The sequence below is a fragment of the Felis catus genome, chromosome E2 (assembly GCF_018350175.1).
Source record: "Felis catus isolate Fca126 chromosome E2, F.catus_Fca126_mat1.0, whole genome shotgun sequence".
NCBI lineage: Eukaryota > Metazoa > Chordata > Mammalia > Carnivora > Felidae > Felis > Felis catus.
Window position 1 is genome coordinate 42369579 of NC_058382.1, and position 27831 is coordinate 42397409.

At 43.5% G+C, this 27831-nt stretch overlaps 1 protein-coding gene across 2 annotated transcripts; it reads right to left on the reverse strand.

The window, feature by feature from the left end:
• Positions 1 to 2022: 2022 nt before the first annotated feature.
• On the reverse strand, positions 2023 to 27706 carry DYNC1LI2 (dynein cytoplasmic 1 light intermediate chain 2). Of its 2 annotated transcripts, none has more exons than XM_003998107.6 (13): positions 27542 to 27703; positions 27302 to 27375; positions 24676 to 24792; positions 20228 to 20458; positions 15086 to 15255; positions 13953 to 14046; positions 12859 to 12994; positions 10685 to 10796; positions 10044 to 10103; positions 9227 to 9268; positions 8715 to 8832; positions 6579 to 6695; positions 2023 to 4987 (listed from the first exon to the last, which is right to left on the reverse strand). In XM_003998107.6, exons 1-13 carry the CDS (start codon positions 27646 to 27648, stop codon positions 4887 to 4889), a joined length of 1479 nt encoding a protein of 492 aa, XP_003998156.2. In that variant the 5' UTR covers positions 27649 to 27703; the 3' UTR covers positions 2023 to 4886. The 2 variants fall into 2 exon arrangements, with proteins under 2 accessions (XP_003998156.2, XP_044901787.1); XM_045045852.1 differs by having other exon boundaries at positions 4902 to 6462; positions 27542 to 27706.
• Between the last annotated feature and the right edge of the window lie 125 nt (positions 27707 to 27831).

Here is a 27831-nt window from a genome sequence, read left to right on the forward strand (position 1 = left end):
CCAGCAGGGTGCACTGGCCATCCATGGTGAGCGTTTTGGCTTCTTCCTTCCTCCTGCTCTCAACCACACCGCTACAGGCCTGCTGTTTCTCCTAATCAGAACGCACCACCTGTGCCTCAAGTGGCAGAGCATCAGGATGGCACTTTGCATCCTTGTGGCTTATCTGCAGGCCTTGCAGGGTAAGAAATACAGTACTAAATAGCAAGCACTGTCCTTGCCTCCAGGATCCAGGGTCAGATGTGGCATCCCGTGGGAACTGCACCAGGTGAGTGGTTACAGGTTGTCCATCCCTTCTACCTGTATTCTTTATAGATGAGATATTTAAACTACAAAATGTGAAATGCCACAAATGGAATGGGTAGATTCTCCACAGGTACAAATGGAGTTGCTGGAACAATGCAGAGTTTCCAACAGGTATCTTCAGGGCCAACAATCACATTGAAGACCGACCATATGCCAAGTGCACGTGCACCTCCTCTACTGTTCACAATGACCGCAAAGAAATTTTATACCACTTTTACAGAGGAAGTAGGCCCAAAAGGGATGAAGTTCCCCAGTTTGGGCTGCTTTCTGGTTCTGCTTCTTAATCAGTTCCTCATCTGTCCAAACTGTACTTGCCTGGGGCGCCTAGGTAGCTCAGTCAGTTAAGCATCCAAGTTCAGCTCAGGTCATGATCTCGCGGTTCGTGGGTTTGAGCCCCGTGATGGGCTTTGTGCTGACAGCTCAGAGCCTGGAGCCTGCTTCAGATTCTGTGTCTCCCTCTCTCTACCCCTTCCCTGCTTGCGCTCTCTCTCTCAAAAATAAACATTAAAAAAAATTAAAGTGGTAAATTTTATGTTGTGAGTTATATCTCAATAAAAAAGAGAAAAGGATGGTTGGTTGAGAGGGCTCCCACTCATGAAATCTAGGGCAATGTGAGCATCAAAAAGAATGAGTTATTAGATTGTAACACTCTGAATCTAAAAATTCACAGTAAAAACAACTACCCAAAAAGAGCAGAAGGAAGAGAACTCCTTTTTATAGATGAATGCCGGCTAATAAATGCAGGAGGAATGATGGGATAAGAAAATTATCACTTAAGACTCCTAATGAGGGGCGATTGGATGGCTCAGTAGGTTAAGCATCTGATTTTGGCCCAGGTCGTGATCTCACAGTTCGCGATTAAAGCCCCACCCCACATCAGGCTCTCTGCTGTCAGCAGAGAGAGCTTTGGACCCTTTTGTCTCCCTCTCTTTGTGACCCTCGAGTGTTCTCTCTCAAAAATAAACAAACATAAAAAAAAAAAAAACGACTCCTAATGAGATAACGGATTTAGGTAAAAAATCATCAGCAGGTGCTATAACCAATGGGTAAAAAGGTGGCTGAAGACCAAGATACTCAATAGTACCACCCACAGTTTACTGGATAGATCTGGGGGGCACCACCTTAATCAAAGAGAATCAAACCTAACATCCCAATACAGGGACAACCTAATGCGATGTACTAGAACATATGTAACCTCACTTATGTAGCATCCTTGCAAAAGCCATTTAACCTGAATCAAATCATGAACATGAGACAAACCCAGAATGTGGGATTTTCTATGACCTGAAATAAAATAAGTGTAAGAAACAGAAAGGGGGCATCTCTAAAATGACAAATCCGATTTTCTTGAACATATTTTACTGTTCCCCATTTAAATAGATAAAAAGGATTATGATACAGTTGCTCTGAAACTCCTCTACGAAGCTGAAGTCTTCCAAATTAGCTAAGTGAAAACGAGCTCAATTCAGACAATCAAGAATTTATCTAAGAGGCAAGAAAATATGTTGGATAACTCACAAACACCACTATACTTTACCTGCAGCTTAGAACTCCACATACTTCAAAATATGGATTTAACAGTTTTCTTAACAGAATGTCTAATAATTTTTAGTGAGAGAGGTAAACATTTTTTGCCACTTGGTAGATATGCCATATGATTAGCAGACAATTCAATCTCTCTCCAGTGAGATAATTTATCATAAAGAAAGTCACCAAAAATTGTAAGCAGTCTGGATTCATGTTTATTGAAGCCAGTAATTAGAGACATCTTCTTTTCCAGCACTAGAAAGCAAGGTTCCACATGACTGCATAACTGTATCCGGTTAGAGCCACACCCCTGGACTAAGGCTGGTGGGGGAATAATCTGCAGTCCAAATTTTAAGTTAAAAACACCAATAAACTCAGTATAGAGACGACAGTGAACTTTCACTTACAGCATCAACATTGTTAAGGTAATGATGTACAGAGCAGTCACTTGCAACTTTGTTAAACTCATAAAATACGACATCATCAGTTTAAATAGTGATTTTTAAAATGCCAATCAAAAAAAAAGTGCAAACAAAATTAAATAATTCTAGCAGCATACCCGTTGCATTTTTAGGAATGACCAATTCATGGCCACATCTTCAAGGTTGGGCTTATTTCTTTGATTTTTCCATTTTAAAGACAAACAGCAGATGTAACCACTATAATATATATAAATAGTCAGAAAATTGTCTTTAATAGTCTACCATACAAGTGTATTCTGCAAATAAAATGAATTTTACTTTAAAAAGTAAAGGCTGTTTATTGTTCGGCCTTTGGTTCCACTGCTTGAAAACCCCAAAATAACAAAAAATATCTCCCCTCCTCCCACCCCCCCAAAAAGAACCCTGCAGCTCCCCAAAGTTGGTAGACTTTGGCAACCACTGAGCACATGACATAATTACGCGCACCAGCGTCTTCCGCTATTAGGAGCAGCCACTCGTTACAAGAAACTCAAAGTGATCCCCAAGAAATCTTCCCTCACAAGACAGGTGTCTTAGCACTTCATCAGTTTTAGTACATCTTATATTGACACAAAAGTGCTTATTATTTTAAATGACAAAAAAAAAAACTTCGTAAAAAGTAAAATTTTGCATTAAAATTTGAAATCACACTGTATCCCCCACAGGCATGTGCCTTTCAAATAATTCTGTCTTGTTTCTGAGGTCAATCATTTTGCCCCTACCCCCAACCGAGCTGCTGTAGAGAGAGGGACTAAGTGACCCCCCCATCAGTGTGGCCACAGCTGTTGGGCATCTACTGGTCACTACACCACAACTATCCTTATACAGTCAGTTTACTGTCATTACGTGGACAATCTGGTGATTGGAAGCCACAATACATGAAACAAATAACTGAATTTAAAAAGGGGTGGAAAAGTGTATTTTTAACAATAAAACTGGCACAAAAAACATGTTTTTATGTTTGTCAGAAAGGCAACTAAATACTCAGCTTTCTCCTTAACAGTGTTCAGACCTTTACAAAAAAAGCAATTCAAGACAGTCTTATTAGAGTCTTTGTATATACAACACAGGATATTAAGTTATGCCCAGTACTATGTTAGTGGTCAATCAAATCTGGTATGTAAAAGTAATGACGTTAGGGAAGTTATTTTCAGACACAGTACAACAAACATTCATATAAAAAAAGTAAACTCCACATAAGTGAACTGTGGTTTTTTTCCCTTGGTTTGACAACAAATGTTTTATATATTAAATCAATGGTAGTGTTTGCATTCAAATGTTGTGTCGCATATAAAATTAAAAGTGCCATTTCAAATCCACAGAAGTCATTTCTAGAATGGTGGTATGACATGATGATGTGCATGAATTTGCTCTACAAGGAGACACGGAAACTCTTGTTTCCATAAGAAAAAAATGCTACATTTTATGAAAAACACAAGTAAGAGAAATGTATCATTTCCATTTGCAATATAAAACATTCACACTTATTTGTCCATCTGATAGCACTGATCAGACCAGAGAGCTAGGACAAGACCCTTTTGCATCAATGGAACCCTGTGAAGGTATCCACAGACCATAAGGCAGGGATTGGTGCAAGCCAATTCATCAGAGTGCAATTACATTACAAACCTCCCTCAAACTTTCTGTAGCACACTGCATTATGGTAAAATGAGAGGTTGGTCATCCATTCTCTGTTAGTAGGCCAGCCTGTGGTAGTATAAAATTTTTTTAATTTAAAAAACAAAGCAGGAGCTATTTAGAAAACACAATGCAAAGTTAAACTAATTTTGTAACTGCTGACTTTAAACACACTCCACAGTGAATGCCCCCCCGACGCACATGCGTGGAGCCCAGCTCGTCCTGAGGACATGGCCTGGGCCACACGTGTGAGTCTCAGGCAGCTGCCATCTTCCCCACCCGTGTCAGCTCCACCTGACTCAGGCACCCCCACACTTTACACATCTTTCTTAAGTTAGAGATGCATTCAGAACAAATCTTATTCCCATTTTCTCAGTATTTAGTTTGGAAATACTTTTAAATCTTAAAAATGATTATTCGACTTTCTACCGAACACACGGTATTTACTAACACCGCTCGTCTCCTCCTTCCTCATCTCCTCCAACGTTCAGTTTCCCCACCGTCACTTCTCGAATTCCTCCTTTCCGTCGTTCTCTTTCCTGGACTTGCTGCTACTTAATCTGCTTCCCAAGAACAAGTGAATTTGCTAACACGCAACTGGTCAGACTAACCGCCCTCTGATCATTGATTTCCTGGTCTCATATGCTCCACCCTGAAAGAAAGCGGGCCATCTTTCTCTCGATCTACCCTCCCTTTCACAAAAGGCCCTGCTGCGCTTGCTTCTCACAAGAGAGCCACATGCCTGAGAGTCCAAGGGTTATCCTTAACAAAGGGGTCTGACACGTAACCTTCCTAAATGTGCATTTCATATTTGGACAAGCCAATGAAGTATTTTTTAAGTTCATCTCCCCTGCCCCAAAAAACTGATAGCATGTGCCATATCAGAAAAATCCTTGTCTTAGCAGATCAATATACATAGTTATTTGGTCATTTTACATATGCACTTTTTAAGGAGGATCAGGCTTCATTTTCTGTTGAAGAGTTTGTTACCATGGAGTCTGGTTTTCGAGTCATTCTATCCAGTTCTTCCTGAACATTTGTCAACACAGTCTTTTGTCCTTAAAAAAAAAAAAAGAAAGAAAGAAAAAGCAGCAGTGATGGGAAACAGAAAAGAATTTTTTAAAAAGAACATTTAAAATGATACAGATTTCTGTAATCACTTGTGGTGATAATAACCTCAGTAAGAATGAAAGCAAGCCTTTTTTTCATTGCAGGGATGACGAGGAGATACCCTAATTCAACCCTTCCTTCCAAACATGACAGGTCCGTGTTCCTCTGACTACATAACTGCCCCCTGCCTGGGCAAGCCTTTGTGCCAAATATAAGGGCCTTTCTGAAAACACTCTCACCACCCACCCCTGACCCCATGCACTGTCATCACCTCCTTGTTAGAGGTGGTGTGTGAGTTTCTGGCATATGGCAAACTACTTTCTGTGCCTCAGACAGAACAGGTGTTTAGGTTTTGTTTTTAATTACAATACTTTAACTCATATGAGTACCCTGGAAACACCATGCTTCAATAAGAATATAAGACTAAGGTCAGACGTTTCAATCCTGCACAAAGTCAGTGCTCATATTTTTTTGTTTTCAAATGCTAGCTGGGACCTGGAAATGACCCTTCTTTCCTACCAGAAATACCAGCCCACAGCCTAGGCCACCAGACCAGGTGGAGTCTCTAAGAACTCAGGAGCCCCTGAAGGACCGGCTGACCTGAGGATGGAGTGATCTCCTGAGGGCCTCCTTTGATCTAAAAACACCAATTAGGGAAAACACTGTATAGGATAGTACAGCCAATGGAAAGTTAAAAACAAACCCATTTTAAAATAGCCTAGTGGGGCGCATGGGGCACTCAGCCAGTTAGTGTCTGACTTCGGCTCAGGTCATGATCTCATGGTCCCTGAGTTTAAGCCCCACGCTGGGCTATGTGCTGACAGCTCAGAGCCTAGAGCCTGGAGCCTGCTTCGGATTCTGTGTCTCCTCTCTCTGTCCCTCCCCTGCTCACACTCTGTCTCTCAGAAATAAATAAACCTTTAAAAAAAAAAGAGAAAAGAAAAGAAAAAAAGCCTGGAGCTTCCCAGCAAAATGGGTAATTCCCAAGGAACTCGGCTCTTTTGTTTCAGAGGCCTCAAGACATACACTTGCTCTACTGGCCCACACGAAAGGAGTGTGGGTTGCCACAGAGAGTGTGCCTGTGACAAGGGGGGAGCTTCATGGAGCAGGAATTGATGACCCTCCAGTGAGATAGGCTCAGCTCATGGCAAGACTGGGGACAGTGAACAAATATCCTTATAAAACATAACAGAAAATTAAATATAATAAATAAAATATCAGTGCCACACCCTAGACCATGACCTCCAACAAACAGTTCCAATACCAGGGTCACATATTCAGTTTCGGATATAACTCAACTCACCCAATAGTCAGTTCCTGAGAACCCAATGTATACAAATCCCACCTTTAAATGTGCCAAAGAAACCTGCATGCTGTAAAGTGTACTGCTCAGTACAAGGTGGAGATGTGCTTACTTGCTTGGCTGTTGGGAACACGGAGGACGTGCACATCAGGTAAAGGCATATGCTCCTGTCCACTCCCCCACCTCCAGCACTGCTCAACCACAAGGATCATAGGTTTCCAAGGGCCCTTTAGTACCTGACTTCTTGGCTGCGCTCTGCACACCACCAGCACCAGGACTTCCAGGAGAACCTGTCTTTTTACTCAGCAGACTATTGAAGAAGCTGGCCAACACACCTTCACTTGCTGCGTTATCTAAGGAAACATTAAGAAAAAAAGCCTTACACCACCAGGATGAGTCAATTACCACCACCACAAAACTAGTTTTCAGCTTGGAATTATCCATCTGTGGCTATCATCTTCCCAGGACACTGAGCACATTCATTATTGCCACTGCCAAGGCTACTTCCCTATTAACACGGTAAGTGCAAATCTGTTTAGATTTCCCACCTATCTGGGGACATAATAGAACTCATGCTCCACATCATCTCCCTGTCCATGAGGCAGTGTTTCCCAAAGTTTTATAAGCCCTTAACATTCCAAGGCTGATGTGAAAAGGTCTCATTCTGAGTTGGAGATAGCTACTGTACACATAAGAATTAAATAAAATTTTGTTTTGCGAGTTTTATTGTAACCAACACATTTAGATATTACTAAGTCACTAGGATAAGGGCTACTTAAACTTCTAAGTAACTGAGCTTGAAAAGAGAAGTGAAGGGGGAAGAAAATGCCATAGTTCATATATGATAATCATTTAAAAATGAGAAATAAAATCAAGGACTCAAAATATACACTGTATTTTATTTTACTTATTTTTAAAAGTACTCACCATACCCAATATGGGGCTTGAACTCACAACCCCAAGATCAAGAGTCGCTTGCCCTAGGGGCACCTGGGTGGCTCAGGCAATTAAGCATCCGACTTCGGCTCAGGTCACGATCTCATGGTTTGTGGGTTTAAGCCCTCCATCAGGCTCTGTGCTGACAGCTCAGAGCCTGGAGCTGGCTTCGGATTCTGTGTCAATCTCTCTCTCTGTCCCTCCCTTACTCGTGCGCTCTCTCAAAAATAAATAAACATTAAAAAAAAAAAAAAAAAAAAAAGAGTTGCATGCTCAACCAGCTGAGCCAGCCAGCCAGGCGCCCCTCAAATTACACATTTTTAAAAATTTACTACTTATTTACTTAAGACTTATTTTTATTTTGGGGCACCTGGGTGGCTCAGTCAGTTAAGCATCCAACTTCAGCTCAGGTCATAATCTTGCAGTCTGTGAGTTTGAGCCCCACGTCAGGCTCTGTGCTGACAGCTCAGAGCCTGGAGCCTGCTTCGGATTCTGTGTCTTCTCCTGTCTCTGCCCCTCCCATGCTCATGCTTTGTCTCTCTCTCTCTCTCTCAATAATAAATAAACATTAAAAAAAAAAAAGATTTATTTTCATCTTGTTTTGAGAGAGAGAGAGAGAGAGAGAGAGAGAGAGAGAGAGAGAGAGAAGTGGGGCTCACCCAAAGTGGGGGCTCATGCTCACCTGAAGCAGGGCTCAAACTCCCAAATGGTGAGATCACGACCTGACTCAAAGTCAGATGCTTAACCAACTGAGCCACCCAAGCGCCCTTATTTATTTTAAAAGTTTATTTAAGAGAGACACACAGTGAGCGGAGGAGGGGCAGGGAGACAGGAACAGAGGATCAGAAGCGGGCTCCATGCTGACAGCAGAGAGCCCAATGTGGGTCTCGAGCTCTGAAACTGCAAGATCATGCATGACCTGAGCCGAAGTCAGACGTTCAATTGACTGAGCTACTCAGACGCCCCCTTATTTATTTTTAATGTTTATTTAGTTTGAGAGAGCGAGCGAGCATGCAACTGTCAGGGGAAGAGAAAGAGAGAGAATCCCATACTGACAGTGTGGAGCTTGATCCCATGAACTGTGAGATTATGACCTGAGCCAAAATCAAGAGTTAGACATTCAACAGACTGAGTCACCCAGACACCCCTCAAAATACACATTATAAAGTGATTATGTTGTATTCCTCTTTGAAAGAACCTGCATGGCCTGATACAGAACCAAGTGTAAGGGCCATTGATTCCAACAAAGGAACCAGCCTTAGTGTCTGCCAACCACGAGCCCCTTCCCTTTGAGCGAAGGAAAGTGGAAAGCAGCCCCTTCTTGGGGAAGAGAACAGCCCAGTTGCCACGGGCCTCCACGTTCCAAACCCAGCCACATAGCCCCTTCAGAGCTCAGGCCCAAGACTAAACACTCTCCACAGAGGCAGGATACATACTTTTGATGTTTGGGTCCGGCTTCTTTACTGATGTGCCCGGGGAAGCACTAGGCACACTTGCTGGCCCTCCCCGGCCCTGAGTTCTTGGAGAGCCAGAGGGTCCTCTCGCAGGGGATTCCTAAGTCCAAAACCAGCCCAAGTTACATACAGGCATAAAAATAACAGGAAATACACATCCCCAAAACGAAGACATGCTCTGCAGGATATTTTTCACAGCGTAAAGAGAAGGGAGGTAGGACTGGGAGTTTGCCCCCAGCTCAGTCTCTTTCTAGACCTTAGTTTCTCCTTAGAGAAGAGACATCAAGATAATGAAACCTGTTCACTCTATTTCCCAGAGCTGTATTCCTTTCCTGAGTCTCCTACTATGTTCCTGGCCCTGGGCTTTTAGGGAAACCAAATTCCCTTTGAAAATACAAAAACCCACACAAATGTAAGCTCTTACAAATAATGGCATAAAGTGTGAAGACACCTACAACACTGAGCCTTGACCCCATTTAGTTTAAGGTACTCACAGAAGCTCTCGTGGGCGTGGCTGGCTGCTTGGCAAGGAGTGACTGCAAAGAGAGGGACACACTGGCCATTAATAGAGGCCTGCAGAGTGGACGGAAAGTTTGGAGAAACACTTCCCAGTACTCCACTAGAGGGCGCCATTAATAACAACCAAGTCACGTTTTATATTATACATGCAAAATGTTTAAATTCAGAAATTTGCTACATGGTGAAAAAAATAATTCAAGTAACCAGTTTTGGAAGCAAGGAGAGCACAGAAAGGAGGACCAGCTGGCAAAAAAAACCCCATCGACACCCTCCGCAGAGCTGCCTGGACCAGCAGGAAGACCTATGACAGGTCTAAGTGGCGTGTCTAACAATAGTCCTAGTAAAACAGGAAGGAGAGACTGGGTTTGCATTCTGAACTGTCAGCTTGTGGAAGTTACTCTCCTCACCTACAAAATGGGTACATCAGCTCACGTGCCTTCATGCACAGGGCAGTGTGGGGCTATGTGAAATAATGGAAGTGAAGTCAGGGCACTTGGTAAACTGTCAACACAAGAAGTATTATGCCAAAAAACCTAATTTCCAGAAAGAAAGGGTACTTAAAATGATACCAAGCCTATCATTGTTGAGAATCTGCAAGCAGGCAGGGGATCACCTGAGGCAGCTGGTCTAACTCCTACTCTGTACCAATGCCAGAAATGGGAGGGAACAAGGAGACCTGGTGGCAATCCCTTTAACGCTGCAAGCTCTTTGTGATGCCCTCCACCTCATCCCAGGGGACTGGCATTTCATGCAAGAGAAGGCCTCTGCTCTGGCCTCACTGGTTTTTCTTACCTGTTGCTTCATTAGGAACACCTGCTCATCCTCGGCTGCCAACTCTTTGTCATGGACCAGCTGTGAAGTGAAGTGACATACTCATTTGTGGTCACAGGCCAAGAACACCCGAACTACTGTCAAAATTCTCACTGAAAGAAGAATCTTGGGCTCAGGTCTCAACACGGGTCCAGGGAGAGTCCCTGCGGCAACAGCGCAATTATGTTTTTTTAGCCTGGCACCAACTCTATTCCAAGACCAGCCATGCCATGTGGCCAACTGACATTTTTAAGTGGCAGGTTCTCAACAACCCCTCTCAGATCAGGGCCTGAAGATCAGGGGAGCACAGGGATCTCCTAACAGTAATCCCGAGGTAGCGGTGGCATTGTCAGGACTTAGTAGGAAACTTCAACCCAACTCCTTGTGGCCTTGTGGGCCCTCCAGCACTCACATCCCACCACCTGGAGCCATTTACATTCACACCAGGCTTCACCTAAACTTTTTTTAAGAGGCTCTTGGATTACATTCTTCTTCCCCCCAAAATGGTTCAATGTGTAAGACATATCTCTTTAAATGTTTCTTTTCCCATAAAAAAAAAGAAAACAACCAAAAACAAAAAACACAGAAAAACGCCTACAACTCAAAGTGACTGATCTGGGTACCTTTCTCACAGGTGGTTTCACAATAAAATCTTCATATGCATCTTCTGGCTTCACAGTTGTGAAATTTTCATGTAAAATAGCTATTTTCTTTTCGTTGTCCCAGCCTGCAGGTCTAAAAGCAAAGAGACAGGGATTGATTTGCTTTTCCTGGGACTGCCTTATAGCACATGTTAGGTAACATTCCGGGTTAGCGAGGACTCCTAGGTGAGACCCATTCCCACAAAATCTGGCCTGTAGCTGCTGGGGCTGGCTTGTAGCTTGTGGCAGGAAAGCCAAAATTTACTGCCGGCATAACCAATCAGATTGACATGGCAGGTTCTGTCCTGTACTGAGCTCATGGGGCCCAAAACCTAGGGGCCAGAGTCAGATCTTACTGACTCCACATGCTGACCCACAGGAAGTGTTCAGAGTTTTCACACAACTCCACCCAGAAGAGCAAGGACACAATGGGGCCTTGTTCCCACAGAGCGGAGGACATAGAGAGCAGCACAGACACAGCTCTGGATGAGACCGTTTCTCTTGGGCTTTGGTGTAGAAGAACTCAGAAGTCTTCTGAAAACAGTTTTCTTGTGGACTAGTTCATTAATTTTACTGGTGTGGGAAGATGTACCGTGGAACAAAGCAGGGCAGCAGGATCTGCACTCTCCTGGGCTGCAAACCAGAGGGACACAAGGAGTCCTTGAGGCTCCTACATGGGTGCTGCCCGGCTTGAGATCACTAAGCAGGATGGCATCCACGTTCCATTAAGTTAAGCCACGGTAGCCTACTGTTCCCACCAGATTCTCACAGGTCTCCCTTTCTCCACCTAAGTCCTACTTCACTGCTCCACAACCAAGAGGGTGCTCTTACCCAGGGTGCTCCACCCAAATGGTTTTGCTGACTTCACCAGTTCCCAAACAGGAAAACTACCAAAGGATCAAAGATTCAAAGGGACGGGGTATGATCAAGATACAGCCACAACCCAAGCAGCCTTCGGAAGGTGTGAGATGCTTCTCCTCTCCAGACCAGCCCTGATCCTCAACCTGTCTTCCTGGGGCTTCCTGTTCCTCAGGATCACAAGTAATTCGGGCACTCACGTATCATTCACTGAGCTTGTGTCTTTGATGCCTGTGTGATTGCTCTGGACAACAATCCTCTAAAAGCCACCCAAGGCTCTAGCTCTGCCAACTGTGAGGAGCCCAAATGAGGCTCTCCCTAAATGTTCAGGAAGCAACCTAGTCAGTGCCAAGAGCTCTTGGCTATCACATCTTCAGACTTCTGAGAGGCTGTTCCTCCTACCCCTCCATTCCTTCTAGCCTGCCTAGCACACACACACTCAGCCTTCCAGCATCACCCCCTCTGCCCTCCCTGCCGCACTGCCTCCACTACCACTCCATTACTGCTCCACCCCTGCCCTCCAGTGCTGTGTGCAGGGACCATATCTTGTTCACTTCTGTGTCCTTAGCATAGAACCCAGACACCTAGGAAATACTCAGCAATTGCTGAATGAACTGTAATTCTGAAGTCAAGAGGATATCGAAGCCTACAAACACTGATCTACTAGCACAAGTCCTCTCAGAGGCCACACAGCTTCATCATTCATTCACACATCCAAAACACTCATCATTTTCCAGTGACAGAAAAACACAAACTGGAACAGACAGGTATCTAAGTCTCTGCCCAGGACAGCAGCCTCCGTGGCTCCAAAGTACCAAAAATACAACACGCATTCAGTATAGCCAAAGCCCATGCTGACGGGTACACCAACAAGGGTGCCTGCAATCATCTCTGCCAATGGGCAGAGAGATCACATGCTTCAACAGAAGACATCAGGGTCCCCAAAGCCCAATTCCCTATACTTCAACTCCTTCCTCCAGCCAGTATTCTACCGGAGTTGACAATAAGTGGCAAAAAAGTCTGGCTTAAGTTTTGGTACCTTGCTCTCAATGATGAAAGGCAGCACCCATGACCTCACTCCACCTACTTCCCTTAGACTGAAGCAGAATGGCAAACAGTCTAGAAAGGATCTGGGTATATCTATCCCCTGTGAGGTCCAGGCCAAGCACTTTGCCCCAAGGCAGCAGAAAGCTGGCGGTGTACGAAAGAGACAGAAGGCACCTTACATGGAAGGATAAAAAGAAAAGAGCAAATGTACTATGAAAAGAAGCATTTGAAATCACCTATAAGGAACTCACATAAAAACTGCATCCTTTTCCACAACTAAGGCAGGTGTGATAAAGTGGAAGCCATACGTTTTATGAACAATGTACTTATACAACAAGTCGAGGTTTTTCTCCTCCTTCACTGATGTGTAAATCAAGGCTGCTCCATCTAATCAATCTGCTTAAGGAAAACCAATTCACTGCAAGAGACAAAAGCAAACATAGCCAACCATAATCCTCAAAGTACTACTCACAGGCTAATTAGTTTTTGATCAATACATGATCAACAGAAAGTGTTAAAACTTTTAAAACTAAAACGGTAATAATGACAGATGAACTATGTCAAAAGCATAAAGGATGTCAATGGTGGCAGGCCATGTGGTTCATTTTTTAACATGCAGACTGTTGTCTTTTGACCCGTCAGGTTGGTTCATAAGCAGTCAAGTTAATGGCTCTGAGATTAGCCCAGGAAAACACCCTCAGCATATCCAGGGTGCAGATTCTTTCCTAGACACAGATGTTCACACGTGATCCAGTTTATTATTAAGCACATCTTCTGTAAGAGATGGGTACCTACATGTATCAGCACCCTCCACTGAGCTGGACAAGATAAAAGGCCCAGAGGAAGTGGTATGGGGATGTAGCACCACTTGCTACTGTATTTTTACAGAAGTATAACTCAAAAGACTGCTGACGCAGTATCTCTCATGGACGCCACACAACATAAACATATGGGAAACTCTTTGTGGCATCTATAACAATATCGTGTTGGGTAATTAACCTTTTTGCAAAAAAGCAAAGTTTAAAAAGATTTCCAAGATATGATGAAAGTAGTTTTGGTAGTAAGACTATCCATATCAGCTTTCTTCTTAATATGAAAGCCTATCAAATGTACAGCATTAAAAATAAAAATAAATGAAAGGCAGACACAAATCAGTAAGTCTCAAATTCCAATACAGTAAAATACAAAACTAATAAAAAGATGTATACAATTTTTCCCCGGCAGAAGACCGTTCTAGATTCAGGAAGTTCTTTATCTTTTTGAAGATACCAATCTAGAGGGAAGCCTGAATTAGCACAGAAGGGAGCCTGTGCTCCTGTGCCCTGACACAGCGCTCCAAGGATACACTGGAGGCAGAACCTCCGTAGGTGTGACTGGATGAAGTCAAAGTGCTCGTCCCTGTAATCATGCTCCTTCTCCAGGACACTCACTGCATCACACTGCAGGGAAGACAGAAAGAGAAAGGAGTCACCTCTTTGCTTCTCTGCCTGCTGAGGATGGGAATGGTGTCTTCTACAGAAATAAACTATCATAGTTCCAAAGAAGAAAGCCACAGCCAAGGGTCTAAACATTAATTAGACAAAAGTGAAAGTGAGTGAAAAGAGTGAAAAGTGAAAGAGTGAAAAGCAACTGGAGATTTCTCTTTCATCCTGGGCCACAGTTTCCAGAGCTGCAGAGTGGGGACGTAACAGTCTGATCACCTCACAGTTGTTCTAAGAATCAAACACGGTCACAGCAGGAAGCAGGCCATGGGACGTAGCTGTGCACTGCACCCTCCAAAGAACTCTCATCTCACAATGAGATAAATTGGGAATAAAGTACTTTTAAAATCCAAAAAAAAATTTTTTTAAGTTTATTTATTTTTAAATAATCTCTACACCCAACACGGGGCTCAAACTCATGACCCTGAGATTAAGAGTTGCATGCTCTTCTGACTGAGCAAGCCAGGCGCCCCAAAATGGTTTTAAATCTACTTTTTTCTTTTCTGAGAGAAACAATTATTTCTCTACGACTCAACTTAATTTTCATTCCCACATCATCATCCTACAGGGCAGAAGAAAGTGAGTTCCCTTCCTTCTTTTTCCAGTGTTATGTTCTTCCTGAAAACCATCTCAAATCCAACAGACTTTAAATGACCAAAACCCCAAAAGAATTCTGCTCTTCTATTTTTTAGCCATCAGTTTAGGCTAGACCAACTCGTTTACGGAGCCTTAAAAAAACTGCTTTTAGTTCTGAGTTTGAATCACTCAATAGACAGTACTTCATGGAGAGATAAACTATGAACAGAGTAATGTCATGTTTCCAGCAGCAACATTAAATGACAATATTTTCTAGCCTGACATATTCATTGTACCTTATGAATCCTGAATTAGTCCAACTCTCCCATGGGAAGACACCCAACAAGAGCCTCTAAGTTTCTTTTAGATGGTAATTGTTCACTGGCCAAACCCAGCCAGATTTATAATTCCTGGCACATACCTTTGTGCACACCACCAACACTGGGATTCCCAGGTTATGAGTCAGCATATTGTCACCAAGAGGCAGGGCAACATTTTCTTCGTCAGGACCTGAGGTCAGAGGTCCTCTTCTCTGCGGGGAACCTTGACAACCTTCTTCAGGCTCAATATAGTCTTGAAAATCTTTCACAACTACAGGTGAAAAAGTAAAAGAAAATCACACAAATAAAAATACACACGCCAGTTTTAGAAAACTGAAAAAGGTAGTAATAAGCACAAAAAATAGAGTTCTGACAAACTTCCCCACTCTGCCTTACTGTAATATTAGGGATTTGGAGGTGGTGATACAAAATGCCAATTCTAACATATTGTCTGAGCACTATAACTTCAGAGCAGCAAAGATATTCCCCTGGACATGTTTAATTATATCCAACTCTTAAACAGGTTTTATTTATTTTTTTATTCTTCTACTTTAAAAAAAAATTTATTTTTTATTTTTTATTTTTGAGACAGAGAGAGACAGAGCATGAGCAGGGGAGGGGCAGAGAGAGAGGGAGACACAGAATCTGAAGGAGGCTCCAGGCTCCGAGCTGTCAGCACAGAGCCCGACGTGGGGCTCGAATTCGTCAACCACGAGATCATGACCTGTGCCGAAGTCGGACGCTCAACCGACTGAGCCACCCAGGCACCCCAAGATTTAATTTTTTAAAAAAAGATTTTATTTTCAAGTAATCTCTACACCCAACATGGGGGCTTGAACTCACAACCCCGAGGTCAAGAACTGTACGCTCTTCCAACATACAGGGGCTTCCCAGGCGTCCCTTAAATAGGTTTTAAAAACATCTAAGGTTTTAGTAGTTTCTATTATTTAATAGTTTCTTATATATCTAACATTTTCAAAAAATCAGAAGAGTAAAACCATCTGAATTCCACAAGAACATGCTGTTTTCATACAGCTATGTCTGTACTAAGGAGCAAGGCTGGGTGGGCTTGGCCAGCACCATCCACGTCTCCTCATCATCCTGACTCTTGTGGACCCAGTCTCATCTTTAGGAGATCCTGAGTCACTGTGCAGTGTTGGCGGACCTGTTCCTAACACAAGAAGGGGTCAGGAGTAAAATGTCCACTTCTTAGCACACACAGTCACTAGCATATCAATAGTGCAATCCCATAGGAGGGCCCTGAAGCTGAGAGTGGTTCATGGGCCTGGTTAAGCCAAGTGAACCAAAGCCCACGGACCCATACCTTTTCGTGGGTACTTCAAGGCTCACATGTCAGGCCAGAGAACAGCCCACAAATTAAAACTGCTATGAGCTAGAGCAGCAAACAGGCAGCTCTACCTTCTACACACAACAGGACGAAAGGATCAAAATGCCTTTCGGTCTCATCCACAACATGCTCATTAAGAAAATGCAAATAACTGGATTAAAGAGAACCTAGGGAAAGGTGCACATACTTCTCTTCATCCACAGAACAAGTTTCAAACATTTTAAAACAATGAGTTTTAACCGATAGAGATTTTACGTTATCATTACATGAGCTCCTAGAATTAAAGAGTACAATGTCTTTCCTAAAATATTGGGCAAGTTGAAAACCATCTCAACTAAGACCTAAAGTGCAGACATAATTAACATTTCATTTCTACAGCTTCTCTTTAATTAAGCTCATTCATATAATTTCATCGTCAATATAAACACTAGAGATCTCTACTGCATTTTAGAAAAAACAGAGACAGAGAAGGGTTTTCTGATTAATTAGTGTGGTTATTGAAGGATCTTGAAGAAATCAAAGGTTCTCACATGAATCTCCTTCAACGTATTTTAACAAATCTTCAACTCATTGAAAAATACAATGGTTTAAGTTTGGGTCATACCTATCACTGCCCAATATCACATGAGGCACTCAACCAGGGATTGCACGACAGTGAGCACGGCAGAGCCTGGGGTGTTACAGGTGAGCTAAGTGGCTGTGGCAGGAAGCAGAGGCGGGCAGCCCCAGAGGTCTGTTCCATAGAACTCCATTACCCAGTGTGCTGCACAAACTGCTGTATTCTACATATGCCATGATATGAAAATAGGTGGGAAGCCCTGGGTTGGACTGGTCACTCTCTAAAGGAATAACTTAACTGTGGCTATCCAGTAGCCATAGGAAATACACATGTGTTTTTAATAACTCAGCATTTCAGAAAATAAGTTGGGAGACAGAATAAGTATTCATGACATAGACAGAGGTTGGTGAAAGGAAGGATAATAAGAACATAGTGAGCAGTGTGCAATTCAGATAATAAAATGTGCATTTCCCTTAGGGTGCACACTTACCACAGTATTAATTTCTCTCCAATGGTGAGATGGCCAGTATTTCACAGCAGGAGCCAACAGCCCACCTGGGGGCTCCCCCTTTAGCATCACGTAATAGTTGGTAGCAAAAGGGGATCAGAGTGCTCTACCCTACCTGCTGCTATCTCTCTCTCATCTTCTTCTTCTTCCTACCTCACTGATCACCCACTGGTTCCACAGTCCTGAAAAATCACACAGACAGCACCTAATCTTTTTTCTCTATTTGATAAGGGAAGCCCAGACATAAAGCAGGGAAGACAAGACTAACCTACACAAACGCCACCTTCTGGAGGCTCTGGGGTTGCTCTGCCTTCCCCTCACTGCCAGTCAAACAGCTGCCACAGATTTAGGACCACTGGGGAACCAAATCCTGAAAAAGTGACCCCCTCCCCCCCCCCCCCCCCCCCATGGAGCAGCTTTCCAAACCCAGCAGACTGGAGACTGGTATTGATTGGAAACTAGGTTGAGTGACAGCCCTTCACTCATTCAATACAATACCTAGAGTCCAATTAATCTGCAAAGAGGGAGTCTGATAAGCAAGATGGCGGCCAACTGCTTTATTAAAATGTAACCTAAAACCAGCACTAACAAAGGCATTCCTTCAATATGCAACACAAAGGCGTGACTATCATTCCAAACATTTCAGAGGAAGGGTGGTGAAAACAAGAGAGGCCTTCAGAAGGTTAACGAGAGTCATGAGGCATGGACGAGGTTACAGCAATTGCTGGTTGCCCTCCTATGTCCTTTCTCCTTCCTTATAACCAAACCAAATCCGGATACCTAGAACACATGGCCATACAAACTACACTTCCCAACCTCCTTAGAAAGACAATAGGCATGTACCCTTCAGCCCTTCTTTCTTCTTCCTCCATCCTGCTGCCTGGAACACGGATGTGAAGGCGGTGACAGTTCTAGTTGTCAAGAGGAAGAGAACCACACCCTAGAGATGACAAAGCAATAAGCAGAAAGGAGCCAGGATCCTTGACCTGACTTCCCAGAGCTGCCTTCTAGGCTTGAACTGCCTATCTCCAGATTTCATTTACAGGAGAGAGAAATAAACTTCAGTCTTGTTTAAACCACTGTTATTTTGGTTTTGTGTCACAAGCAGCTAAGTCTAATCCTAAGTGACACAGACGGCAATGACGAAGCAAAAAATGAATTCAATAGTTTATGGGAACGAAAGATCCCTAGAGGCAGGCATCTTATCTGCTAGGTGCATCTCCAGTGCATAGAACAGACCTGGTATAAGGCAGACACTTTTCCTATCTGGGAAAGGACAATATCCGTGGCTCAATCTTGCTTTTTTGTTTGTTTTAAAAATCTTTACAAGGTTAAAAAAAAAAAAATCTTTATAAGTTTATAACACTAAGAAAACAGATTCAGAGACTGAAATCTCCAGGGCATTAACCCATTAATCTGGGCAAGATGCTAAATATGCAGTGAAAGACAAACAGCTCTTCAGCCTCAGAACTATTCTAAGAAGTTGTCTTTAGGGTCTCTATTCCAGGGGAAAAAGAGGCATTATCTAGAAAGGTCAGCAGCTGAAGGCAGACCAGCCGAGCTGCATAACAACCACTGTAGCACACATGCACACGGCACACCATAGAATTTAAATTCCCCGTTTTAGCTAATGTGGGACAGGAGCAAGAAGAATTTATGACAGGAAGACACACAGCAAGAGATCTGATTTAAAAAGCACATCAAAATTTCTGAACCCTTTTGCCAGTAAGTGTGAAGATCCCGTGTGCCATGCCCTAGAAGCCCTCATTAATTCACTGAAGAGAGTGATGTCATCCTGTGGAAAAAAGCCAGGCTGAGCCAAGCCTGCCCTGGCCAACAAGATTGCTGCTGCTGAACACTGCCATGGCTCCAGCCCCTGCCCCTCCCATTTCCCTGGCAAGGGGACAGAAGCTGATGTAAGTGCAGAAGCAAGGGAAAGGAAAAATAAGCTTCTGAATCACATTAAGGAAAAACAAAACAAACAAACTTCCTTTAATTTGAAAGTTCTTTGTTGTCAAAAGGACTTGGGTGTCCTTAGTATTAAAACAGCCTTTCATTTTAATGACAAAAAAAAATGACTTTCCTATTTCTAACTAAAATCATACTTGCTTGATGGCAAAATGAACTAAGGTAGAAGCTGAAAGATTTGTCTCCTTTAAAGGGCTTCCTTTAAACCTGTCAACAAGAGAGTCCCTAGGACCTCAATGGAATCCCAGAGCTCAAGCTGCATGCTGATCGAAGTCTCCACATCCACTGATGCTAACTCAGCAGCCAGAGTAACAGAAAAGCAAAAAGACCCACAGACTGATCAAACTTTGAGGGATGAGAGAATAATCTTTAATTTTTTTAAATGTTTATTTATTTTTGAGAGAGAGAGAGAGAGAGCGAGTGTGAGCAGGGGAAAGGCAAAGAGAAAGGGAGACATAGAATCTGAAGCAGACTCCAGGTTCTGAGCTGTCAGCACTGAACCCGACGCAGAGCTCAAACCCACAAACACAAGATCATGACCTGAGCCAAAGTCGGACGCTTAACTGACCAAGCCACCCAGAAGCCCCAAAGAATCTTTATTTTAAAACAGAACCAACGGAGATAAAAAGGAATATGGTTTCATTTACTTTCTGCAACTGTGATGCTTGAGAGTAAGACTGCTTTAAGTACTTTTTGACTATTGAATTTACAAGAGAAACTCTGAAATAAACGGTACAAACAAAACCAAATATTCTGTAAAGGAAGATTTGTAACCTCTTGACACTGTGAAAAGGAAGGTGGCTTGAACCATCTCAAGAGACCAGTCAGTTTTCCAATTGAGAAAATCCTATTTTACTTACACTTCCGTTCCAGCTCCCTCATTTCTTCTGGTGGAATTTTCATTTTATCAATGTGCTCACGTAAAACACTAGCCCATTTCTGAAGAGATTCCATCACAGTCCAAGGCCTAGACATGTCTGCAACAAAAATGACCAGGGTCTCCGGCAAGGACTCAGCAGAAACTGCAAACTTCAGCAGACCTTTATGATACAGGTCTCCATCCAGAATCCACACGTTGCAGCGTGTATGATCTAAAAAAAGAAGTAAAGCGAAGTTACGACCTCACAATGACCATCAGCACAGCTGAAAAAAAGCCACATCAAGAGGAACTTAAAAGTGACAACCACAGAATACCATACAAAACGCAACAAGAAATCCTAATCAGAAAAGAGGTCAAGTGCTCAGTGGGCAGTAACCTTTGGTCAAGGTATCTGATGAACCATTTAAACTTAAAGATTTCTAAATCGTCATGATATATTATATCCACATGTAAACAGATTCCAGAAATGTATAGTAGAATAAAGAGTGAAGGACATTTTTAGCTTTTAATAAGAATCAAGATACATACAAAAGCTAAAATGTTCACTGGTCAACTCACTACCGTCTACATAACCCATTCTCCTCAGATATCAGCAATGTATGAGGCAGCCAAGCTGTGCCAAGCAGCCTGTGGTTAAATAAGGTCTTCTTGTCAGGCATACTAAACAGTGCGTTCACATACTACAAAGGGTACCAAAGAGACAGGACCTTTGTGTTTAAATGCCAAGATAAAATCATTACTTATACACACTGAGGTATGAGTTACTGGATGCCTGGTGATATTGAGGAATTAGTTATTCTTGGTATAAGAATATGGTTATGTTTTTAAAAATCCTTATCTTTTAAGGGTTCCTGAGTGTTTCAGTCGGTTGAATGTGTGACTCTTGATATGAGCTCAGGTCATGATCCCAGAGTCATGGGATCAAGCCCTGTGTCAGGCTCCATGCTGAGCATGGAGCCTGCTTATGATATTCTCTCTCCCTCTGCCCCTCTTCCCAGCTTATACTCTTCCTCTCTCTCTAAAAAAAATTAAAAATTAGATTAAAAAAAAATCCTTATGGGATACCTGGCACCTGGGTGGCTCAGTCTGTTAAGCACTTGACTCCTGATTTTGGCTCAGGTCATTATCTCATGGTTTGTGAGTTCAAGCCCTGTGTTGGGCTCCATGCTGACAGTGCAGAGCCTGCTTGGGATTCTCTCTCTCTTTCTCTCTCTCCCTCCCTCCCTCCCTCCGCCGCTTGTGTGCATACACTCTCTCTCAAAATAAACTTTTAAAAAATTATTATCTTTTAGACATACAGATGGAAATATATGCAGATGAAATGACATAATGTCTGAAATTTGCTTCAACATAATCCAGTGTGAAGTGAAAGGAGAAGCAGGTGAGAGTATAGTTGAAATAAAATTGGTAACGAACTGATAACTGTTTAAGGCAAATAACACATACGTTGGGGTTTATGATTCTAATCTATGTTGTACCTTCTTTTGTTTTCCACAATTAAAAGCTAAACATACACACAAATGTGCAACTGCTGACATTTCATGAAACATGTGCTTCCAAAATCATAACTGGATGATCAAACCATAGAAGGTACTTCTCCAAAATGATAATCTATTTTTAAAAGTTTTTAGATACCATTTTTGAGAAATATTTTTCTTACAAAAGTGCACTGAGGGAAAACTCCTACAATCAAAAATATCATTTCACTAACTTTTTCCCCAATAAATTCCAAAATATACTTAAAAATCTATCTTCTGCTAACTACCTTTGTGTAATCAATTCATTAAAACATATGCTGTAAAAAATTTAATATTCACAACTTTATTTCAACAGCATAATAAAGTATCTACTATCTACTGTCTAGCTATACTTTCAAAATTCTAATACATTTTAGACAGTGGTTTTGGTTTGGGTTCTGTGAATGCCTTCAAAGATATTGCTCTATACCTGAAGCCCACTGATTTTGATGCCTTCCCCTCACCAAGCATCGTTCCTTTCTTCAACCTCTCTTCCCACTGCCCACTACACATTATCACCCACGTGCATGGAGATCACACATACCACATGTGACGTTAAACAGACGTCCACAACCATGGAGGCAGTGGTCCTTCGACATGTCATGCCCTACCACAAACCAGGGACAAGAGACAATTTTTTCTATCTGTGTGATTATCTGCAAAATGTATATTTATAACTTGGTCACATCACAAAAAACAAAACAAAACAAAACAAAACAAAAAAACCCCCAAAACCTACTGAAAGAAGTATAATTAACTACTGGTAAGGGCAACTCTTCCATCAAAATAAGACCTGCAAAAAAAAACAGACCTGCAAGTAGGTGGCCTAAAAATGCAAAGACCAGGACATTTTTAAGGCAACCTTAAGGAATCTGAAATAAATGCTAACGTGTCCTTCAACTCAGAGGCAAGTAAATATGGTTAATATGATGCTTTGGCATGATATATGCTTATGCCATCTTGATAAAAGCAGCTATAGAGATTCACAGAGTATCTATACCACATTTTATACTTTCAAAAGGGTACTAGAGCTACCACCACTGTGTCTCAAGTAGTCGGCTACACCTAACACGTGCCACCTCTCATTGTGTCAACTTACAAAACAGGTATGGTTACCCAGTTCTACAAATGAGGAAACTGAGGTGTGGAGTGCTTAGGTCAGTCACAACTAGCAATTATGGGAGCAGGACTCTGAACCAGTTCTGGTGGCTCCAAAACCCAGGTGCTTCCACAATAACCACTCTGCCCAACAAAAACTGGATGCAAAAGGCTCAGACAATATGAGGCCCTCCCTCTAAGTCTAGCCCAACGGCCCCTCTGTCCCACCCCTACCCGCACTGATGCCAGTGGGCCCAGCTGGGCACCTGAAAGCCTCTGTCTTCCTTATACAAGAAGAGTCCTCGGCACCAGGCCCATCTCCTACCTTTCTTTCACATCTTTCAGGCAACGTTCGGTGCAGCAAAGGAAGCCAGGAGAGGAAGAACAGGTATAAAGTCTCTGGGGTTCTAAAATGACCATTACCTTAACATTAATACAATGCAGCTCTCCAAGCTTTAACAAGAGATCCTGATCCATGACCTCTATGAAATGACTCTTGGAGATCAAAGAATTATACTGCTGGAAGGGACTTGGGTCCAACTTCTTCATATTAGCAAAAAGGAAATGGGGAACCAGAAGTGGTAGGATTTAGTTCCTTATATAATCACCCTTACACTGTGATCCTTACTGTTTAAATGGATAAAGGCAAATACAAAGAAAGAAATCTAAAACAGATATTTCACCCTTACGCTACACAATCTTCCTACATATGAAAAGACTAGGCACCAATGATTATTTATTTTAGAGCCATTCATAAAGCTTTAAAGTTTATAAAGGAAGCATTACTAAGCAGTGGTAACCAAAAGCCATTACTCCAATCCAACTCAAAATTATAAGAATTTTAAGAAATGTCTAATCCTTATGAATGCTTCTCATATAATGTTAATATTCCCAACTACCCTGCAGGTAGAAACTATTACTATCCACATTCTAGAGATAAGGAATTAAGAGAGAACATCCTCACCCCTGAGCCTCTGTCCTCCACTGAAAGAAACATGGGAAATGAGCATTTCTAACATTGTCACAAAGAGACCTAGAAAATTCTCCTGTGAATATCTGTTAAACTGTTACTCTCTGAATCATACCAATTTCAGATTCTCCACTAGAACCGGCAAAGTAACAATGCGTCCAAATCAATCTGCTAAATATTTCTCTCATAGAAAAGTCCAAAGGTTTTAAAAACATCTTTCATAGTACCTATATGTGCATCTGAAACTTTACCTTCAATATCTCCTTCTAACTGGGGGCTACCCAGAACAACAGCTAACAGCCTCATTTCTCATTTTTACTAACATACTATAAAAAGGAAAGAGGGAAGGGGCATCTGGCTGGCTTAGTCAGAAAAGCATGCTACTTTTTTTCTCTTTTTTTTAATGTTTATTCATTTTTTTTTTTTTTTGAAAGAGAGAGACAGTGTGTGAGGGAGGGAGTGGCAGAGATCGAGGGAGACACAGAATCCGAAGCAGGCTCTAGGCTCTGAGGTGTCAGCACAGAGCCCCATGCGAGGCCCAAGCCCGTGAACCGTGAGATCATGACCTGAGCCCCAAGTCAAACACTTAACCGAATGAGCAATCCAGGCACCTATAAAAACATGCAACTCTTGATCTCACGGTCATGAGTTCAAGCCCCACATTGGGTGTAGAGATTACTTACGTAAATAAACTTTTAAAAAGTGGGTTAAGTCCTACAAAGACATACACTTCATCTATTCCCCTGTGACTAATTCTCTTAGAACTAAACAGAAAATAGGAGCCACAACAGCAGAGTCTGAGATATGCATTTACCCCTTACCACAGATCAACACATCACTCACCATCTCGGTCCTCATCATGGACGCTGAGGTAGAGATACTCTAGGCCTCTTCCTTTTTTGCCATGCTCAGCTCCTTGAAGTTTAGTCATGAGGGTTGTTTTACCAGAACCATCTTCACCTACGAAGGATGTACAAGAGAAGGCAAAGTGTGCTGTTTATTCTAGGCAAGGATGGGGAATCTTGACACAGAAGTGACAACGAAGGTTTCACACAAAGCCTGCTGCTGAGGTCTCACTTGCACTCATCATAAACAAAACAGGCTTTGCTGTAAGAATGGAGGGGGGATAGTGGTGACAAATTCCAAGATATAAAATGACATTCTACTGCAGTCATCCTTATTTCACAAGGGAAGGAATAAGGCAGGTCCATAGGTCTGTATGTCCAATTCATAAGACATGTATTTGGAGAAGTGAAAGTAAAAGGTGGGGTTAGTTTCACACAAAATAAAGTTTTACCACAAGAAAAGCAAGAAATCTTCAAAATATAATTAAACTTACAGCCCAGAACTTTGAACTAAAAAAAGTCTGATCCTGCCTCACAATCATGAAGAATAGAAGCTATTATTCACTTTTGATTTTAGTACCTCTCTTTCATAAGCATCCTGAAGGCTAGGAAACTGATGAAAATAATTACGGACCCAAGCAAAACTCCTAAGCACAATCTCAGTAATTATCAAGTGCCTCCTCATACCCCTCCAACCAACAACCACCTGCACCCTCAAAAGAGAAACCTTAAACATTAAGAAGAACCACCACCCAGAAACATTACTAGGCACCCCTGGTATTTAATAATATGGAATTACAAGACATAAGAATTAAGAAGCATTCCACAGATCAAAGACCTCCTGTCCATCCCCAATGTCACTACTGTATTCAGAGACTCCACATCCCCATCCGAGCCTTGGTGAACAACTCTCAGCCTGACTTCAATACCTGCTCATTTTGAGCCACCTGCAACTCTGCTGCCAGAATTCCCTTTGTAAGACACAGATCTGGTGACCTTGGTTCCTCACTTCTTAAAGATCTCTAAAGGTCCTCTATTACCTTCTGCAGAGATCATCACCTAAAGAAGACCATAAGCTCCCCTCAAAAATGCTGGGAGGGGCACCTGGGTGGCTCAGTCAGTCGGTTAAGCATCCGACTTCGGCTCAGGTCATGATCTCATGGTCCGTGGGTTCGAGCCCCGCGTCACGCTCTGTGCTGACAGCTCGGGGCCTGGAGCCTGCTTCAGATTCTGTGTCTTCCTCTCTCTCTCTGACCCTCCCCCATTCATGCTCTGTCTCTCTCTGTCTCAAAAATAAACAAACATTAAAAAACAAACAAACAGGGGCGCCTGGGTGGCTCAGTCGGTTAAGCGTCCGACTTCAGCTCAGGTCATGATCTCGCGGTCCGTGAGTTCGAGCCCCGCGTCGGGCTCTGGGCTGACGGCTCAGAGCCTGGAGCCTGCTTCCGATTCTGTGTCTCCCTCTCTCTCTGCCCCTCCCCTGTTCATGCTCTGTCTCTCTTTGTCTCAAAAATAAATAAATGTTAAAAAAAAATTAAAAAATAAATAAATAAAATAACAAACAAACAAACAAACAAACAAAACCACTGGGAAAACCACCCTCACAGTGATTCCCAAGAGGATTAGGGGATGGAAGTGAAACAAAAGGCCTTGAGAATCAGGGGCCTCCAGGAAAAAGTATTATCAACTCTTCAGCCTTCCACCATCTGACCCAACTTATCTCATCAGTCACCTACAAGGAGCTTCTGGCATCTTCCAAACCCCCACACCTTCCTGTCACTTCTGTGTCACTGCAAACACTCTGTGCCCCTGCATGTTAACACTTATCCTTCAAAACACCTGACCCCTAAAGTACCCTCTTGCAAAACAGCATCAAACAATGTGATGCCCTACAATAATCTTCCCATGCCAGCATGGTGTAGTGTAATTACCAACATATCTGTCTCTCTCGTGCAATGTGTGAGGGATGCCTGTGCTCTCCAGTGCCCAGCCGATAGGAATCTCTCAACAAATGGATTCTCTGGATGAATGAACCTGATCAAACTCCCTCACTTAACGGACAGAAACTGAGACCAGACACAATAAGGAACCTGACCCAGGGAACCCAGCAGTGAGGGCTGGAATAATGCAGTCAAGTCCCTAGTGAGGACCCCAGGACCTCCTGTCCTTTGCAGAGTCTCTGCGACTGTGTCCTGCTCATGAAGATGGAGGAACGGTTCCGGTGGCATCTCCCCATACCCCTGACTCCCAAGTCACCTCATTTCCCCCCACCTCCTCCACCTAACCTTCTCATATACTCATCCCCCTCTCCACACCTGCAATTTGGTAAACTTTGAGACTATGACCACACAGAACCAGTGACATTTAAAGTAAGGCTGATGTTGCGGCCAAATGACTAAGGAATGTGCCGACAACTCCACGCCAGCATCACTGACTCTCCAAAAGAGATATCCCAACCTCAGGCACGGTGGACTTGGCCACTCTCCGGTTGTCCAGCCAGGATCTCCAAGCCCTCCTGGGCGAGGCAGGCTGCGGGCAGGAGAAAGGAAGGCTGGGACCTGTGAGAGGGGCGCCCGTCTCGCCCACCCCAGCTCCCCGGGCAACGCCCCACCTCCGGCGCTCACCGAAGACCAGGATGTTCTTGCCGGACGGCAGCTTGGATCTAGCGCGAGTGGACACCTCGCTCAGAATCGAGGACCTGTGGCGATAACAGCAAAGCGGTCAGTCCAGGGGCTAGCCTGGACCTGACTGGCCCGCAACGGCCCGTCAGTCTGTCCGACGGTGCAGCCCAGTCCGGACAGCTCCCCACTCGGCCGCACACTCCCCAGCCCCGCCGGCCCCGCCCGGCCGCCTCGCGGTCTTACCATAGGCTCTGGCCCTCTTCCTCCTCGCTGGTCAGGTCGCCGGCAGCCGCCACGGCGGGCCCGTTGGGGCCCAGCAGCAGCTTCTTCTCCACCCCCACCGGCGCCATCTTGCCAACTGCAGCCACAAAGAGGGCCCTCCCCCGGGCCCGCCGAGGACCCGCGAGGACCCTGGCCGGGCCGCCCACTCTCCGCCGCCCTCGCGCCGCCCCTCGCACCGCCCACCCCGCAGGGTCCGCGCCGCCCGCCGCGCTTCGCTGGGCCCACGAAGGTCCGCCAGCTCCCACAGGGTC

What these genes read in the sequence shown, in the direction of transcription:
- DYNC1LI2 (XM_045045852.1), bottom strand. Translation starts at nt 27,648, where the DNA reads ATGGCGCCGGTGGGGGTGGAGAAGAAGCTGCTGCTGGGCCCCAACGGG. An exon ending in ACGGAGGTTCTGCCTCCAGT is followed by an intron (nt 12,995 to 13,952) that starts GTATCCTTGGAG and finishes CAGATTGATTAG; the next exon opens with ATGGAGCAGCCTTGATTTAC. An exon ending in GAAAAGGATGCAGTTTTTAT is followed by an intron (nt 10,797 to 12,858) that starts GTGAGTTCCTTA and finishes CTTTGCTTTTAG; the next exon opens with ACCTGCAGGCTGGGACAACG.